This window comes from Schistocerca cancellata, chromosome 1, assembly GCF_023864275.1.
Source record: "Schistocerca cancellata isolate TAMUIC-IGC-003103 chromosome 1, iqSchCanc2.1, whole genome shotgun sequence".
Lineage (NCBI taxonomy): Eukaryota > Metazoa > Arthropoda > Insecta > Orthoptera > Acrididae > Schistocerca > Schistocerca cancellata.
The window spans coordinates 888,855,025-888,873,725 of record NC_064626.1 but is presented as its reverse complement, the minus strand read 5'-3'; the positions used below and the strand labels follow the sequence as shown (position 1 = coordinate 888,873,725).

At 43.4% G+C, this 18,701-nt stretch overlaps 1 protein-coding gene across 1 annotated transcript in view; it reads left to right on the top strand.

Moving 5' to 3' along the window:
- LOC126190765 (cadherin-87A) overlaps positions 1-18,701 on the top strand; it is a 699,820-nt gene that overhangs the window by 470,499 nt on the left and 210,620 nt on the right. The window contains exon 5 of the mRNA XM_049931292.1: positions 16,231-16,430. Within this exon, the coding sequence (XP_049787249.1) occupies positions 16,231-16,430 (200 nt within the window). The remainder of the gene's footprint in view (positions 1-16,230; positions 16,431-18,701) is intronic.

Genomic DNA, 18,701 nt, shown 5'->3' with positions numbered 1-18,701 from the left:
TGCACTGACGTAGCCCGCTGGGTGAACGACGAGTACCTGTTATCTCCAGCAACATTTGGATCTTAAGTGCACATAAAATTTAAGATTACTTACTGCTGTATTTAATACTTTTGTCTCTTATATCTTCAAGATATTTTATCATGTGTTTTACAGCAATGCAATGTTCAGGTCGAGTGTTGAGAAATCAATTTACTCCACTGAGTGAAAATGTTAGGTCAGGTCTGCCAGATTGGCAGCAAAAATCAACCCATCTACAGCCCAGCGAAATGGAGCATTTTCCACGGATTTATTGTCTTTATTAACTAGACACTGTCTCAGCTGATGCCGTAAACTGCAATCAGTAGGTGTTGTATAGAGCTTGCAGTTGTTTCTGTTGAGTTTTTCTCAGACACAACCAATGTAGCACTCTTGACGGATTCAAATGGCTCTGAGCACCATGGAACTTAACATCTGAGGTCATCAGTCCCCTAGAACTTAGAACTACTTAAACCTAACTAACCTAAGGACATCACACACATCCATGTCCCCGAGGGAGGATTCGAACCTCCGACCGTAGCGGTCGCGCGGTTCCAGACTGAAGCGCCTAGAACCGGTCGGCCACTGTGGCCGGCCCTTGACGGATGAACAGTTCTTTACTTTCATTGTCTCTTCTGATTTCCAGTCTTACAAAACAATTGGGATCACTAACGATTAATTCAATATGGATTCTCAATTCTTCACGCGTTTTATTTATGATTGTACACTGTCAAGTCACATTAATGTAACCACCCGTCAAGAGGCTGTGTAACCACCTTTTGCAATGCAAACTGAAGGTTCTGGAAGATACCGACTGGGACTTGGAGCCATGTCACCTCCAGTACCATGGCCAGCTGTGCTAGGTTTCTCGGGTGAGGATTCATGGTGTGAACAGCCCGAAAAAGGTGGTCCTACAAATTCTCTGTTTGGTTTAAAGCCGGGGACCTTGGTGGCCAGGGAAATACGGTAAACTCATCCTGGTGCTCTTCGAACCACGCACGTACACTGTGAGTCGTGCGACATGTTGCGTTGTCCTGCTGGTAGATGCCATCGTGCCGAGGAAAAGCAAGCTGAATGTAGAGCTGGACATGGTCCCCAATGGTAGATGCCTACTTGTGTGCTAAGTGCTATTGACAAGGGATTTCAGATCGATTCTGTATTTCTGGATTTCCAGAAGGCTTTTAAGACTGTACCACACAAGCGGCTCGTAGTGAAATCGCGTGCTTCTGGAACATCGTCTAAGTTATGTGACTGGATCTGTGATTTTCTGTCAGAGAGGTCACAGTTCGTTGTAATTGACGGAAAGTCATCGAGTAAAACAGAAGAGATCTCTGGCGTTCCCCAAGGTAGTATTATAGGGCCTTTGCTGTTCCTTATCTATATAAACGATTTGGGAGACAATCTGAGCAGCCGTCTTCGGTTGTTTTCAGATGACGCTGTAGTTTATCGACTAATAAAGTCATCAGAAGATCAAAAGAAACTGCAAAACGATTTAGAAAAAATATCTAAATGGTGCGAAAAGTGGCAGTTGACTTTAAATAACGAAAAGTATGAGGTCATCCACGTGAGAGATAAAAGGAACGCGTTAAATTCCGGTTACACGATGAATCAGTCTAATCTAAAAGCCGTAAATTCAACTAAATACCTAGGTATTACAATTACGAACAATTTAAATTGGAAGGAACACACCGAAAATGTTGTGGGGAAGGCTAACCAAAGACTGCGCTTTATTGGCAGGACACTTAGAAAATGTAACAGACCTACCAAGGAGACTGCCTACACTACGCTTGTCCGTCCACTTTTAGAATACTGTTGCGCGGTGTGGGATCCTTACCAGATAGGACTGACCGAGTACATCGAAAAGTTCAAAGAAAGGCAGCACGTTTTGTATTATCACGAAATATGGGAGAGAGTATCACAAAAATGATAGAAGATTTGGGCTGGAAATCATTAAAAGAAAGGCGTTTTTCGTTGCGACGGAATCTTCTCACGAAATTCCAATCACGAACTTTCTCCTCCGAATGCGAAAATATTTTGTTGAGACCGACTTACATAGGGAGGAACGATCACCAAGATAAAATAAGGGAAATCAGAGCTCGTACGGAAGGATACATGTGTTCATTCTTCCCGTGCGCTATACGAGATTGGACTAATACAGAATTCTGAAGGTGGTTCGATGAATCCTCAGCCAGGCACTTAAATGTGATTTGCAGAGTATCCGTGTAGATGTAGATGTACATGTTTTGGTCCAGTGTGCCTTCCATAATGACGAGGCCACACAGGGAATGCCACGGAAACATTTCCCAGAAAATAAGACTCCCTCCTCTGGTCTGGAACCTTACGACGATTGCTGCAGGATGTTTGCATGTGTCCGATTGAGCGCAAAACATGATTCATCTGAAAAGTGCAACAGTCGCTACTCTGTGGACGTCCAGTTGCGGTATCGGCGTGCAAATTCCAGCCTTCTTCTCCGATGAACGGCAGTCCGCACCCGGACGCTCAGCTGCTCAACAGCTGAATGTCTATTCGCCCGTACAAATCTCTGCAACTGTCGTTCACCCCTTTCACCTATGACGTTAGTGAAAAAAAAAAAGGTTCAAATGGCTCTGAGCACTATGGGACTTAACATCTGAGGTCATCGGTCCCTTAGACTTAGAACTACTTAAACCAAAATAACCTAAGGACATCAGACACACCCATGCCCGAGGCAGGATTCGAACCCGCGACTGTAGCGGTCGCTCGGTTCCAGACTGAAGTGCCTAGAACCGCTGGGCCACATAGGCCGGCTAAATATTTTATGTTTCTTCGTATAGAAAGTATCCGAGACCATCATACCTCTGTGAAGAAGGCAACAACATAACTAGCCACAAACCAGAACTTTAATTTATAATGGCGGGCATGATTTACAGTTCCTGTTAAAAATGACTAAGTCCGTGCAATGGGTATGTCATGAAACACATTCTTTATTGAAGCGGCTCAGCAGGAAAAAGAGATGATTAAATTTGTAGTCTAGGGGACTGATGACCTCAGATGTTAAGTCCCATAGTGCTTAGAGCCATTTGAACCATTTTTGAAATTTGTAGATGATATGGAGTGTGAAGTATAGTAGGCAGAGCAGCAATCTCTAGGAGCAACAAAAGCTCTAACGCGCCTGTGTGTCGAGTCGAACTGAGCTTGGATGACAGATATTGGTTCGCCACTCCACTCTGCTTCAACTCTGGCCCAGAGTTCAATATTCGTAATGGGTGGCGAATGTTTCGTGCCACGACCAGACGTTATCAAGAGGTGAGAGACCGGAAGAAAGGACAAGAGCCTAACACCCTCTGCATCGAGGTAGATGAGAATAGCGCGGGCAACAGACGTTCTTGATGAAAGATTTGTATGATATGGTATTAAAGACCTCGGAGATATGGTACTGGAGTACTACTTAAACCTAACTAACCTAAGAACATCACATACAGCCATTCCCGAGGCAGGATTCGAACCTGCGACCGTAGCAGCAGCGCGGTTCCGGACTGAAGCGCCTAGAACCGCTCGGCCACAGCGGCCGGCAAGCTTAGTGCACCACAGTTGCCTCGACGCCGGTTTTTGAAAGCGCCATCTTGTCACTCACTGTATCCTTTAACCACGGCGGCAGCGAAATGTTTACAAACTTTGCCGTTTTGGAAATACTTCTACCCTTGGCCCGAAAGGCAATGTCTCCGTTTACGTATTACGGCTACGACACAACTGTTTTCTCTTCCCCCAACACGCTTTATGCGCTCTCCACTGCTAGTGCTGCCACCTGCCATCTGTGAGTGTTCATTGCGCGTTGACGTCAAACATAGCCGGTGGGCGCATAAATGTGACTGAACCGCGTATCCATAGCTGTTACTGTCTCGCTTACAGTGATATCATATATATATTTCAGAATAAAATTCAGTCATCAGTTGTACAGTAATTCTCATTTAGGTCTGCGATTGGTTTACTCAGAATTAGTCCATCATCAACAAAAATAGCTAAAGACTGTTCTTGGCCATCAACTTGAGCGCGAAACATACAATTATCTGCATAAAGAAACTGAAATCAAAAAACGTAATAAACTGAACAAAATTTTAATTCCAACAACTAGGAGAGTGCTTCAGTCCATAAAGGCATTTTTTTTTTAAATTTGCTGTGTCAGGAAAATATTTTCCTGCCATTACCGTTCAGAAAGACATTTTTCACATCAAACTGCTTGATGCCCATATTATTATCTTTGATCACAGTCAAAAGAACACGCTTAATAACAAGAGTGAAAAAGTTTCTCCATAATAAAAAAAAAATGGTTCAAATGGCTTTGAGCACTATGCGACTCAACTTCTGAGGTCATTAGTCGCCTAGAACTTAGAACTAATTAAACCTAACTAACCTAAGGACATCACATACATCCATGCCCGAGGCAGGATTCGAACCTGCCACCGTAGCGGTCGCTCGGTTCCAGACTGTGAAACGTCCCCTTAGAACAATTTTACAGGACTGTGCTTAACCTGACACACAATATTTTTAGCGCAACGCAATCTGACTTTCAGAAATCCCTATAAAGGAATGGCCCTAACTAACATTAACCTGTACCTTTCACAAATCACTTACCTCACCAAAAATCTTCGTTACTCGAACTACTGCAATACAGCGAGCGCCACTACTGCCAGCTAAATAAAAGATTCAAACTACGGAAGTCACTAACTACTGATAGGGATAGTTAGCAAATGAAAGATTTTAATAGAGAACAAACAATGTATTTACCTTAATAGTGTTGAAAAACCATAATATACATAGCAGTTCATAATATCCAGTATAACAAATTTCAAAACTCCGCCATCTCTCTCCCCACATCCACCACTGCTGGCGGCTCACGTCCAACTGCACAACGCTACGCGCTGTTCACATCCAGCTGCCCAACACTACAATGGCTGACAACAATGCAAACTGGCCACAGACTACACACAGCACAGCCAGTGATTTTCATACAGAGCGCTACGTAACATTGCCAATAAGAAAGCATAAACAGCCTACTTACAACTGTAGCGCCCAGAACCGCACGGCCACTCCGGCCGGCTTCTCCATAATCAAGCCCAGGTTTCTAGGAATATACTTCTGCAGGTACCCTAGCTTTATATCTTATTACTCTACCATCTGGTTTTCTTTTAATTCTGTACAACCAGTTTAGAACAGACAGCCTGACAATCTGGAAGTAGATTCACTGAATTCCAAGTATTATTTGGTGTCAATAAGGACATTTCATCACCCTTAGCTTCGTAACACTACTCACAATCTCTGGATCCTGTCGCCGCCTTGATAATTCTACATCTAAATCTACATCCGTACTCCGCAAGCCACCTGACGGTGTGTGGTGGAGGGTACTTTGATTACCTCTATCAGTTCTCCCTTCTATTCCATTCTCGTATTGTTCGTGGAAAGAAAGATTGTCGGTATGCCTCTGTGTGGGCTCTAATCTCTCTAATTTTATCCTCATGGTCTCTTCGCGAGATATACGTAGGAGGGAGCAATATACTTGGTTCAAAGGGCTCTGAGCACTATGGGACCTAACTGCTGAGGTCATCAGTCACCTATAACTTAGAACTACTTAAACCTAACTACCCTAAGAACGTCACACACATCCATGCCCAAGGCAGGATTCGAACCTGCGACCGTAGCGGTCGCGCGGTTCCAGACTGTAGCGCCTAGAACCGCTCGGCCACCACCCGGCGGAGCAATATGCTGCTCGACTCCTCGGTGAAGGTATGTTCTCGAAACTTCAACAAAAGCCCGTACCGAACTACTGAGCGTCTCTCTTGCAGAGTCTTTCACTGGAGTTTATCTATCATCTCCGTAACGCTTTCGCGATTACTAAATGATCCTGTAACGAAGGGCGCTGCTCTCCGTTGGATCTTCTCTATCTCTTCTATCAACTCTATCTGGTACGGATCCCACACCGGTGAGCAGTATTCAAGCAGTGGGCGAACAAGTGTATTGTAACCTACTTTCTTTGTTTGCGGACTGCATTTCCTTTGGATTCTTCCAATGAATCTCTGTCTGGTATCTGCTTTACCGACGATTAACTTTATATGGTCATTCAATTTTAAATCACTCCTAATGCCTACTCCCAGATAATTTATGGAATTAACTGCTTCCAGTTGCTGACCTGCTGTATTGTAGCTAAATGATAAAGGATCTTTCTTTTTATGTATTCACAGCACATTACACTTGTCTACATTGAGATTCAATTGCCATTCCCTGCACCATGCGTCAATTCGTTGCAGATCCTCCTGCATTTGAGTGCAATTTTCCATTGTTACAACCTCTCGATATACTACAGCATCATCCGCAAAAAGCCTCAGTGAACTTCCGATGTTATCCACAAGGTCTTTTATATATATTGTGAATAGCAACGGTCCTACGACACTCCCCTGCGGCACACCTGAAATCACACTTACTTCGTGACACATCAATGACTGCTGTGCAAGTCAGATACACTGCCTGACAAAGTGAAGCGCCCACAAGACATGGTCCGAGGTCATTGTAATTTCGTGCAAATGCACATCATCTACGGGTATGTAAATTATGAGTTGCAATCCGCTGTGACAGGTAGAATGGCCACCAGAATGCATTGGGGTTGTTCTTGTTTAGTGTTGTTGCCAGTCCTGGTGCGCTAAATAAGGCGCGCGAAGAGCATCAGATGTAGAGCGACCACTGTGGAGGACAAGGAGATGCCGCTTACTCGTGCGAGTTAGCACCTGGCAGAGTTTAAAAGGGGTCTCATTGTGGGTCACCATTTGCCCGACTGGTCGAGTCGTGCAATATCCAGATGGAGTAAGTGACAGTGTCCAGATGTTGACTGCAGTGAACATGACGACGGGTATACTCGTTATCAAGGAGACAGTCGACCACGTCTGATCGCCACAGGGGAGAATCACCCAATGGCGCACCGAGGACACCATAACCCGTTCTCGTCGGCGCCTGCCGTCAGAGAAGAAGTAACGGACTAGCAGCAGGTGTCATCCTATACCACTGGTCGAAGATTAGCAGCAGCTGGCCTAGGGAATTACTGTGCCATGCGTAGGCCACAACACAAAAGGCTATATTTGGGGTGGTGCCGTGGCGAGAAGCATAGACTGTAGACGACCGTCCCGCATTGTGTTCTTTGATGAAGCGAGCTTCTGCACTGCCTCGAATGACCATCGGCGAGTAGGGCGGCGACCTAGAGAGCGTTCCCATTCCTCCAGTATTTTGGAGAGGCAGAGCGATGTTACTCGTAGCATTATGGTGTAAGGCAGTTGGGTGTGACTTCAATTCACGGCTGGTAGTGATTGAAGGTACTCCGACGGCACAACGATATGTCACAGACACCCTGCATGGTTCAAATGGCTCTGAGCATTATGGGACTTAACTTCTGAGGTCATCAGTCCCCTAAAACTTAGAACTACTTAAACCTAACTAACCTAAGGACATCACACACACCCATGCCCGAGGCAGGATTCGAACCTGCGATCGTATCGGTCGCGCTGTTCCAGAATGTAGCGCCTAGAACCGCTCGGCCACACCGGCCGGCAGACAACCTGCATCCTCATGTGATATCTCTTATATGACAGTATCGTGCTGGCATTTTTCAACAGGACAATGCTCGTCCACAAATGGCATATGTTTCTATGAACTGTCTGTGTGGTGTTAAGGTAGTTCCTGTAGAACTTGTGTGTGCTCAGCTCGAACGTCAACTCAGTCCTTGTGCCACTTTACAGGATATCAAGGGCCAGTTACAACAGGCATGGGCCAGCTCTCCTCAGGAGAGGATGCAAAGGCTTTGACACGATTCCCAAACCGAATCACTGCGTGCATCCAGGCCAGAGTGGATTAACGTCATATTCGTAAGCGGGCTCACACTGCCAAGTTCTCTGTAAATCTGAATAGATTTGGTAATCGCTCAAATGCTATCACATACCCTCTCTACCCGTCAAGTTTCCTTTCCTTTGCTACTCCCCTTCTGGATAGTTCACTTTTTTTTTGTTAGGCAAGGTAATTTTGGAAACGAATTCGAGGACGAAGTTCATCACGATTTCTAAGATTCATTCCGAATTGAGCAACCTTCTCGGTAGCTCAGGGTTCTTGGTGTTGCGCGTAACTTCATATCCATTTTCAACAGGCTGCATCTCCTTCTGTATCTTTTGCGAAGTCGGATGTATACGTAATGTTACTGATCAAGAGTTTCGTAAGATACCTTGTGGTATTTTTGTTGAAGATTACGGATCGTGGAACAGTTATCCTTTGATCATACATCCTAAAATTGTTACTGTAAACGTCCACTACAATCTTTTTCGAATTGCTTTGAATTTTGGACGGAAACAGTTTTGGAGTGTGCATAAGACGTTCGACTGCAAACGTCCTCATATGCTTTAGTGATATTTCCTCCCCAAACCAATTCTCATAAGATATCTTACATGGACGGCGATTTAATATATAGACTGGCGTGCTGACAGTTTCTTCTTCAAAGTGTCTCGAGAAGACCAGAATGGGGAAGCATTGTCCAACCACTTTACATCTTCATCATCATCATCATCATCATCATCACTTTTGTTCCTAACGAAATATGCAGATCTATATGAACTTCGGTCACCTGTACAAACAATTAAGTTGTAGGCTCCACCAAATATGTGTGGCATCTCCCACAAACATCAGTATGAACAAATTCTCATGGAGCATATACAGAAGTTTGAAAATTTGATCTACATCACTTCGTATGAGTTTAACACACTGGCTTGATTCACAAAAGAATTTCCTTAAAATATTTGATTTTAAAACTGGAATCAAACAGAAGTTAGCCATTTTCTTCAAGTTCTCGAAAATTACACGTCCTAGTCTTTTGTGCCATAACAGAGCTAAGTCAGACGATGCGAAGTTTGCTCGTTCAAAATTCTGCAACACTGATTTTCAGCTTTTGTACCAGTTACCACTAGCCTCTCACTAAAAGTCCTCAATATTGTTGCTGTCAAAAAATATGATTTTTAAATTTTTACTGGCTGCTGCTCCCACGTTAAAAACTTTTTTTTTTTTCCTCAACGCAGGTACGTACAATGTATCAAATGGTTCAAATGGCTCTGAGCACTGTGGAACTTAACATCTGAGGTCATCAGTCCCCTAGAACTTAGAACTACTTAAACCTAACTAACCTAAGGACATCACACACATACATGCCCGAGGCAGGATTCGAACCTCCAACCGTAGCGGTGGCGCGGTTCCAAACTGAAGCGCCTTTAACCGCACGGCCACTCCGGCCGGCTACAATGTATCCTCCAGTGCTCAAGGTTAACATACACGGTTTACTAATGCATTTACCTTGACTGATACAATACCTTCAGCACAGACAAATCAATATTTCCTATCAAGACAGGAACTTTTCAAATTTTCTATTGTTTTAAATATTGAAAACTATTCCTTGCGTGAGGCATGTGCTTTGACGTAGTGCTATTAGCAAGCCAAACATTATAACAAATAGTAGCTAAAATGTTTCTATTTCTGCACTTAGAGCTTGATGCTTCGGTTCTTGACTTTCTCTTGACAATTTAAACAGCCTTTTATTGGTCACAGTCCTATAATGACCTTTCTAGTGACAATAATAGGACTCAACATTCATATTCACAGAACTTTTGCTGAATTTTTATCCATTTTGTGATTAACCTTAACAGCGGCAAATGATGGTGGTGGTGGTGGTTAGTGTTTAACGTCCCGTCGACAACGAGGTCATTAGAGACGGAGCGCAAGCTCGGGTTAGGGAAGGATTGGGAAGGAAATCGGCCGTGCCCTTTCAAAGGAACCATCCCGGCATTTGCCTGAAACGATTTAGGGAAATCACGGAAAACCTAAATGAGGATGGCCGGAGACGGGATTGAACCGTCGTCCTCCCGAATGCGAGTCCAGTGTGCTAACCACTGCGCCACCTCGCTCGGTGGAGCGGCAAATGAAGTTGGCGTTTCTTTAATCTGCGTCAAAAGCTGCACTTCTTTCAGTAACTTTGCTGTTTAAAAGTATCGAAAGTAGACTACCGCCTGGTTTCATCACCGGCATTCCAATTGAACCGTACTTCACAGGAAGTCCAACTAAAACTTTGGAAAACTAGTTCTGTATCTCCTACTGGTTCACCAACATCGATCGGCTTTACTAATATGTTGCGGAATAATATCACAGTGTGAAGTTTTGTCCTTAAAGAACTGTTGTTTCAGTGTAACTTTATTTACTGCAGATCGATGTTCATGAATTATCTTAAGCCGACTCCACATACGATTTGCTGGCTTAATAATACCTGGTCAAATTCCACAACAGATGAAATGAAAAGCATTGCTTTTGCATTAACCTCATCCTAAAGTTCTGTGGCAGCTCTGCTTTCAACTGACCTTACTTTACTTCCGTCAGTACAGGCGCGAAAGGTAATTTCCCTTTGATATACCCGTAAATGAAAATTACCTACGTCACATATGTAGATACTGACAAACTTCTTTCGATCCATCTTTTTCCATTTCTTCACTTTACAAGTAAAAATCCATCGATGTAACTGAACTCGCTTCAGAGACTTGCTTGACAGCCGGCCGAAGTGGCCGTGCGGTTAAAGGCGCTGCAGTCTGGAACCGCAAGACCGCTACGGTCGCAGGTTCGAATCCTGCCTCGGGCATGGATGTTTGCGATGTTCTTAGGTTAGTTAGGTTTAACTAGTTCTAGGGGACTAATGACCTCGGCAGTTGAGTCCCATAGTGCTCAGAGCCATTTGAACCATTTTTGAACTTGCTTGACGCGCAAGAAATGAAACGTTACTCTAGTAAATAAATACGTTTTCCTAGATCCATAACCTTTTGGACAGACTGTAATCAAAGTATAACAGCCTATGATGAACGAGTTTTATTTCGATAATAAAAGGCCACTTAAACACAAGCCACAGAGCAGCAGCAATAAACAGTGGTAACAGAACAAGCTACACTTCACAACATAAAGCGACAAATATATTGCGTAATTCCAAACTCATAATAATCACAAAGTAAATCACAAGTTATTACAAAGGTGCTCCTGTAAGTGCAGCTACTGTATGGCCTTTGAGCTTTTACTTGAGATTCAGAAGAAAAAGATCATTGTGACTAAGTTGATGAACAAACGTTTCAAAGTGTTTAAAAGTCACATTCCGCTTTGACGAAAGTGCCCGTTAATAGATTTGTACATCATGACCTGCTCGACATTGAACAGCCTCGTTCGCAAAATGGCGTCCGGGACCAACTGCATAAGAAACTTCGTTCTTCGAGTATAAAATTTCACAGAAATGATCTGTTGTTTTACGTACATTTTTGATCACTCTGTAACTGTAGCAATGTATCCCTCATCTCCGACTGGTCACGTACTAAAGCAGAAGTTGGCAGTCAAAGTTGGCCACCACAAAGCCCCGCATTCTGAAAGAAAAGGTTCTGGTTTATTTGCTGATGCCGCTGCTGTTTGGAGCGTCAACCATAGAGAATTCGTTGTATTCCCTGCATGATGAAGACTACTGAAGTTGGTTAATTTGCAGAATATCAGCGTCTGTAACTCACAGACAGCTTAAAAAATAGATAAATAAAACACTAATATCATTAAGCTATGGCAAATATCCTCCGCTTTTTGGGGCGTTCACACATAAAAGCCAAAAAAATGTACATTGTTATTAAAATAATTTTAAAGAGACATAGTAAAATTATAATGCTACGTTTGCAGGCGTTAATACACAAGCCGGCCGCTGTGAGAGAGCGGATCTAGGCGCTTCAGTCCGGAACCGCGTGACTGCTACGGTCGCAGGTTCGAATCCTGCCTCGGGCAGGAATGTGTGTGAAGTCCTTAGGTTAGTTAGGCTTAAGTAGTTCTAAGTTCTAGGGGAATGATGACCTTAGATTTTAAGTCCTATAGTGATCAGAGCTTCGTTAATTCACATGACATACCATGCATATATTAGGTTATTAATGGCGTTAAAACTGATCTATATTAACATACACTCCTGGAAATGGAAAAAAGAACACATGGACACCGGTGTGTCAGACCCACCATACTTGCTCCGGACACTGCGAGAGGGCTGTACAAGCAATGATCACACGCACGGCACAGCGGACACACCAGGAACCGCGGTGTTGGCCGTCGAATGGCGCTAGCTGCGCAGCATTTGTGCACCGCCGCCGTCAGTGTCAGCCAGTTTGCCGTGGCATACGGAGCTCCATCGCAGTCTTTAACACTGGTAGCATGCCGCGACAGCGTGGACGTGAACCGTATGTGCAGTTGACGGACTTTGAGCGAGGGCGTATAGTGGGCATGCAGGAGGCCGGGTGGACGTACCGCCGAATTGCTCAACACGTGGGGCGTGAGGTCTCCACAGTACATCGATGTTGTCACCAGTGGTCGGCGGAAGTTGCACGTGCCCGTCGTCCTGGGACCGGACCGCAGCGACGCACGGATGCACGCCAAGACCGTAGGATCCTACGCAGTGCCGTAGGGGACCGCACCGCCACTTCCCAGCAAATTAGGGACACTGTTGCTCCTGGGGTATCGGCGAGGACCATTCGCAACCGTCTCCATGAAGCTGGGCTACGGTCCCGCACACCGTTAGGCCGTCTTCCGCTCACGCCCCAACATCGTGCAGCCCGCCTCCAGTGGTGTCGCGACAGGCGTGAATGGAGGGACGAATGGAGACGTGTCGTCTTCAGCGATGACAGTCGCTTCTACCTTGGTGCCAATGATGGTCGTATGCGTGTTTGGCGCCGTGCAGGTGAGCGCCACAATCAGGACTGCATACGACCGAGGCACACAGGGCCAACACCCGGCATCATGGTGTGGGGAGCGATCTCCTACACTGGCCGTACACCACTGGTGATCGTCGAGGGGACACTGAATAGTGCACGGTACATCCAAACCGTCATCGAACCCATCGTTCTACCATTCCTAGACCGGCAAGGGAACTTGCTGTTCCAACAGGACAATGCACGTCCGCATGTATCCCGTGCCACCCAACGTGCTCTAGAAGGTGTAAGTCAACTACCCTGGCCAGCAAGATCTCCGGATCTGGCCCCCATTGAGCATGTTTGGGACTGGATGAAGCGTCGTCTCACGCGGTCTGCACGTCCAGCACGAACGCTGGTCCAACTGAGGCGCCAGGTGGAAATGGCATGGCAAGCCGTTCCACAGGACTACATCCAGCATCTCTACGATCGTCTCCATGGGAGAATAGCAGCCTGCATTGCTGCGAAAGGTGGATATACACTGTACTAGTGCCGACATTGTGCATGCTCTGTTGCCTGTGTCTATGTGCCTGTGGTTCTGTCAGTGTGATCATGTGATGTATCTGACCCCAGGAATGTATCAATAAAGTTTCCCCTTCCTGGGACAATGAATTCACGGTGTTCTTATTTCAATTTCCAGGAGTGTAGATTAAACGTAGATTCAGACGTGGTGGCACGATTCCTCTTACATATACAATTATTAGAGTGCAATATATGGTGAGGAAGATATTTACAACTTAGGTATTTATTTACAAAGCAAATATTTGCTACATATACATATTTAGTTATACTCATGAAGGTAACGAATTTAAAACTGTATGGAACTTTCATATTTAAACCAGACGGCAATTAGGAGTGCCATTCATGTTGGTTCTGCTGACGTTATAAAGATGGTGAAGAGTCGCCGCCTTTACGAGCATGAAGACATTTCTAAGATTCATAACTGTTTATAAACCCTTTTTAAATTAACGTAAAAAAGACATTAAAATTGCCGTTTTTTAGGCGTTGATGTACGGATGTCGTAAATGCTCATTAAAATCATTGAAAAACCACCTACAACTAAATGTATATAATGTGAATGTGTCCCGGTTTTCACCGAAAATAATTTAGTCACCCTAGTTTAGATTAACCGATGCCGAGATAGGAAATCACGGGAACAACTGAAATAGCGCATCATTTCACTGCAATTTGCATTTATTGTGACACTTGATAACAGACCAAGAAAATGTTGCCTGTTACACTTGACAGATAACAGCACTAGAATAATAATAAACACCTGATTCAGTTTTCTGCAGTTTAGCTGAAGTTCAACAGGGGATCACACTTCTCCCATAAATATAAATATGCCCGTAGGCGCGTTAAAGAACTGGTTAGGGAACAGTCACTTATAACGTCAAGGCAGGCACACTCCATGGAAAGAGAAAATAATTAGCATTTACACATTGACTAGAAAATTAAAATAAGTAACAGGAAAGTGCCCAATCCACAACACCTTACGGCGACAGTTAACCTCCAGTAAGTTCCTTTCTTTATAATATGACAGTAAGTAGAGCTCAATAGTAATAAAAAAAATTTAGATTCCAATCACACACACACACACACACACACACACTAAGCACAATTAAAAACTGGTGGAAAAAAAATAAATTGGAAAATGACAAATCTATACTCAAAGGAGCCGCACTCCATTTAAACACCCCAAAACTGGCAACTTAATGGCTACCTAGAGTAACAAATTAAGAATAGCATGCTTATAGCTTGACTAGAATAAAGGAATAAATAACACATACGCGGCTTTTGACGGTCGACAAGCTGTGTTGGGCTACTGAGCAGTGATTAATTTAAAATAGCCACAACATACGCTAACGAGGTTAGCGGCGTATTTAAAGACAAGCGTCGAGCAAGGACCCTGGTCAGAAAGTAATCAAAACTAACAGGATTCCCTTACATGGCAGAGGCGCCAACACATCCATTCATACCCCAGAATCAATTAGCGCAACATAAATCATTGACACATTTCAGATAATATTTTAAAACAACATAGTTAAATACCTTTGTTTACCACAAGCCTTAATTAGTTAACAGGTTAGGCTCGGTTATTGAAGCCGCGCAAATGAGGTAGCAAGTTAAGATCTACAATTCTACTTTGCCATTTAACACGCGTCGTGACGAGGAAAAGGAAAAATCCAGCTAATTAATTGAAAGTCACTACTTGGATCCAGTATTTGACGATGCGCTCAAAATCAACAGACAAAGGTGAGAGTCAAGTTCACTCTCTATGTACCACGGCCGGACGAATACTATGTGGAGTCACTGTATTCTTTCCATCACTTTCCAACTTCTTCCTCCTGTTTCTTACCATTTTCATCCTCAGTGTATTTTCCCCTGTAGTGTAAGGATATCTAACAAAGAGCGAGAACATGTCCCAGCAAGACAATGGCCAACGATGGCAAACAGTGTGTTACGTAGACGAAGTGGCATCTGCAACAGGGTACTAATGTAATAGTGAGCATAGCGTACTGTGTATGTCGCCAACATCAAACTTATAATGAGACTGTTACGCAACTTTCATAGGACGCTGTATGTTTACGGTTTGCATGAAGACCTAAATTTTAATATTACTCGTATTTTGACTCTTTTAAACGGTGAATAACTGTTTGCTGCGAAATCGAAATACGTCGTAAGAGAAAAAGCTACTCATGTGTACATGCCAAAAAGGTTTAATTACAGTTTACGTACTTGTAAGAGACGCCCTATGTGTTGAAAAATCTCGAGACTCACTGTTATAAAGCGTTAATACCGTATGGCTAATTTATGTGATTGCATGGTCAAACATTTACGAAATAGTGCTAGATAAATTCAGCAGTGTGAAAGTTTTGCTACAGTCAATCTGTTGAATGTGTACACATTTTAAGCAATGTTCATCTGCAAATAAGATTTATACATGACAGTCGTGAGTCAGTTGCTCCGATTTATACAGATCTCCAAACCATTATTCTTATGTAAAAACAGTCACAACAGGAAACTAGGCTACTACTAGGAAGACAACCTATGACTTGGAGAAACATTATTAGTAATTATGAGGGTGGTTTGGTAAGTATAGTAAATTTCCATGAAAGAAAGGAACTTTTTGGTTGCACCTTCATGGTTGACAAGCTCGAGAAGGAAAGATGTATGGATATAGGCCTATATGCTTTTCAATTTGGATGACCAAACAAGAAAGGAAAAATATATTTTTTTCAATAGTAGCTTAAAGACTTATAGTTAAGTCGGGAAATAGCATGAGAAAATGGTAAAAGTAGTTTAAATGATATCATTACTGATGAGATAATGTTCACATCAAAAATGTGACTACATTTAAAGTTGTTTCTTGTAGAGGTACAGTAAAGTGGAGATAAGAAAGCATACATTTCCTTGCATTCTGCAGCCAACCAGCCACCAGTACTCACGAGGGATATGGATGGGCTGGTGGTGTCAGAGGGTGTGCCATTGGGAGAAGAAGTGTACCAGTTGCAGGGCAGTGACCCTGAGGGATCACCACTTCGCTATGGCCTCTCTGGCACTGACCGCCTCGCTGTCAACCCCATCACAGGCTCAGTCCGTGTTGCTAAGCCTCTTGATCGTGAGGTGAGTACGTCCAATGATAATAACACAAGGTACAGCAGTAGTGAAGCCATAATTCCCTACCTGGTTATGCGCGAGTGCTCCCACACTGCTAATAGTCTGTAGACACCCATTGCTGTTTGTTTCAAAGATCCCAACCATTTAAGTGATACCATGTAGAACTCTCTTTGCTTACTGGTAGAATGTTTAAATCTTGATGAAGGCTTTTCATTGGGAATTTCTACATCAGATTTAGAGGTAGGCTATGCATCACATGCCAAACACAGTGACTTAAACAACCTGAGTTTCTCATACCAATAGTTACATTTCACAACTTTCCATGGGATTCTGTGTCCTTGTTGAAACGGTTTTATGTATACTGTGTTGCCCATTATGTTACTGCCAGATGGTACTGATCAAACAAATTACCTGAATTTGTTGCTAACAGTAATTCAGTGGTAGGGAAGTTATGTTCTGCTTCTGCTTGAATATTTAGTTCTGTACGGACATAATTCTCCATCAGTCATATCATTGGAGCATCCATTATTGTGCCCACCACCTGTGAAATGGTACAAAGTTTCCATTGTCAGTCAGTAAATTCCTTTCTCATCCAAGTATCATCTTTGAACTGTTTCATTTGTTATGTACGAAGTGACCAGTATGAGGTTTGATGTACAAGAACTCACTCCCAGATGAACAAGGAACAAAACATTTATTGATAATAACATAAGATCACAGTTCTGTAGCAAACTGCTGTTTGAGTTGACACAAGTAAGTCCTAACAAATTCTGTTTGTAAAGATAACAGTCTCTGTCTGAGGACTTCAGTAGCCTGATAAAGGATTGTAACTGTTTATCATAGCTGACAAAATCACTGACTCTAAACAGGCAAAAGCCTGTGTGGAAGGACCACAGTTCCTTAACTGTGTTCAAGAACACAACACAGTAATACCAAAGTCCTGGTGCCAAGGCTAGTAAGCAGGTGTCAACTGTTGTACACTGGCTGTGCAGTGTCTTAAGTATAATCCTGGTGCGAGAATCTGTCACAGACTATTTGCAGACACATAATAATATGGAAGTAAATAGAGCTGCACCAGTTGCACATCCTAGGGGTGATGCAGCTGCAGCCTGTTGGCAAGGTGGGCACATTGGGTATTCAGAACTCATGTTGTTTTGGCTCTCTTTGGTGGGACCCCTAAGAGCTTGTATATTGGCTACCTTGGATGCTCTCCCATTATGTTGGTGGGCTGCATGCCCAGACATGGCAGTGCATGTATTTGATTATTTTAAATCATGCAAATTTACTTGAAGACTTAGTAATGCAACACTACTTAAAACACTAATACTGATTTAGAATGGTTTCACTCAGTTTCTTGTCACCCCAGCAAGCCACATACAGGTATTCTGCAATGGAGCACTAAGATGACATTTGTGATATCAGAAGTAAAACTTTGAACATAGCTGCTAAAGTTCAGTGACCGTGTCAGAATTATATTGGAACAAATAAGCCCTCGGTCACAAATATTAAGTCAAAATTGACCTGGTTTCGACGCTACTATGAGCGTTCATGACGTCGCCTGTCCAGCTCAGATCTTTTTTAATATGTGACTTGTAAGTATTGCATCTTTTCCAGTCAGTACAAACTTTAATTTTATTAATGTACTATATACCTAATATGTTTTAGAACAGTTAGTCTAATTCTGAAGACGACGTTCATAGTAGCATCGAAACCAGGTCAATTTTGACTTAATATTTGTGACCGAGGGCTTACTTGTTCCAGTATATCAGAAGTAGTTTTGTTCTTAAAGATTTGTTAATGTGACTGCTCTGTATTAGGTAAAAAGCTTAGACCTCGCATCTGGTCCTTCCAGATATATCTTTGGCAAGCAGTTTTGTTGGTTGAGAGTGTGAAGTAAAGCATCTAAGGAATGAGCAAGTATGGGGCAAGAATTATAAGTATTAGGGAGTGTACAGAATATTTCCGGGCACTGAAGGAAGAGACCAAGGGCTTTGCTTGTTGCTACTTGCCCTATTAAACTGATATACACTCCTGGAAATGGAAAAAAGAACACATTGACACCGGTGTGTCAGACCCACCATACTTGCTCCGGACACTGCGAGAGGGCTGTACAAGCAATGATCACACGCACGGCACAGCGGACACACCAGGAACCGCGGTGTTGGCCGTCGAATGGCGCTAGCTGCGCAGCATTTGTGCACCGCCGCCGTCAGTGTCAGCCAGTTTGCCGTGGCATACGGAGCTCCATCGCAGTCTTTAACACTGGTAGCATGCCGC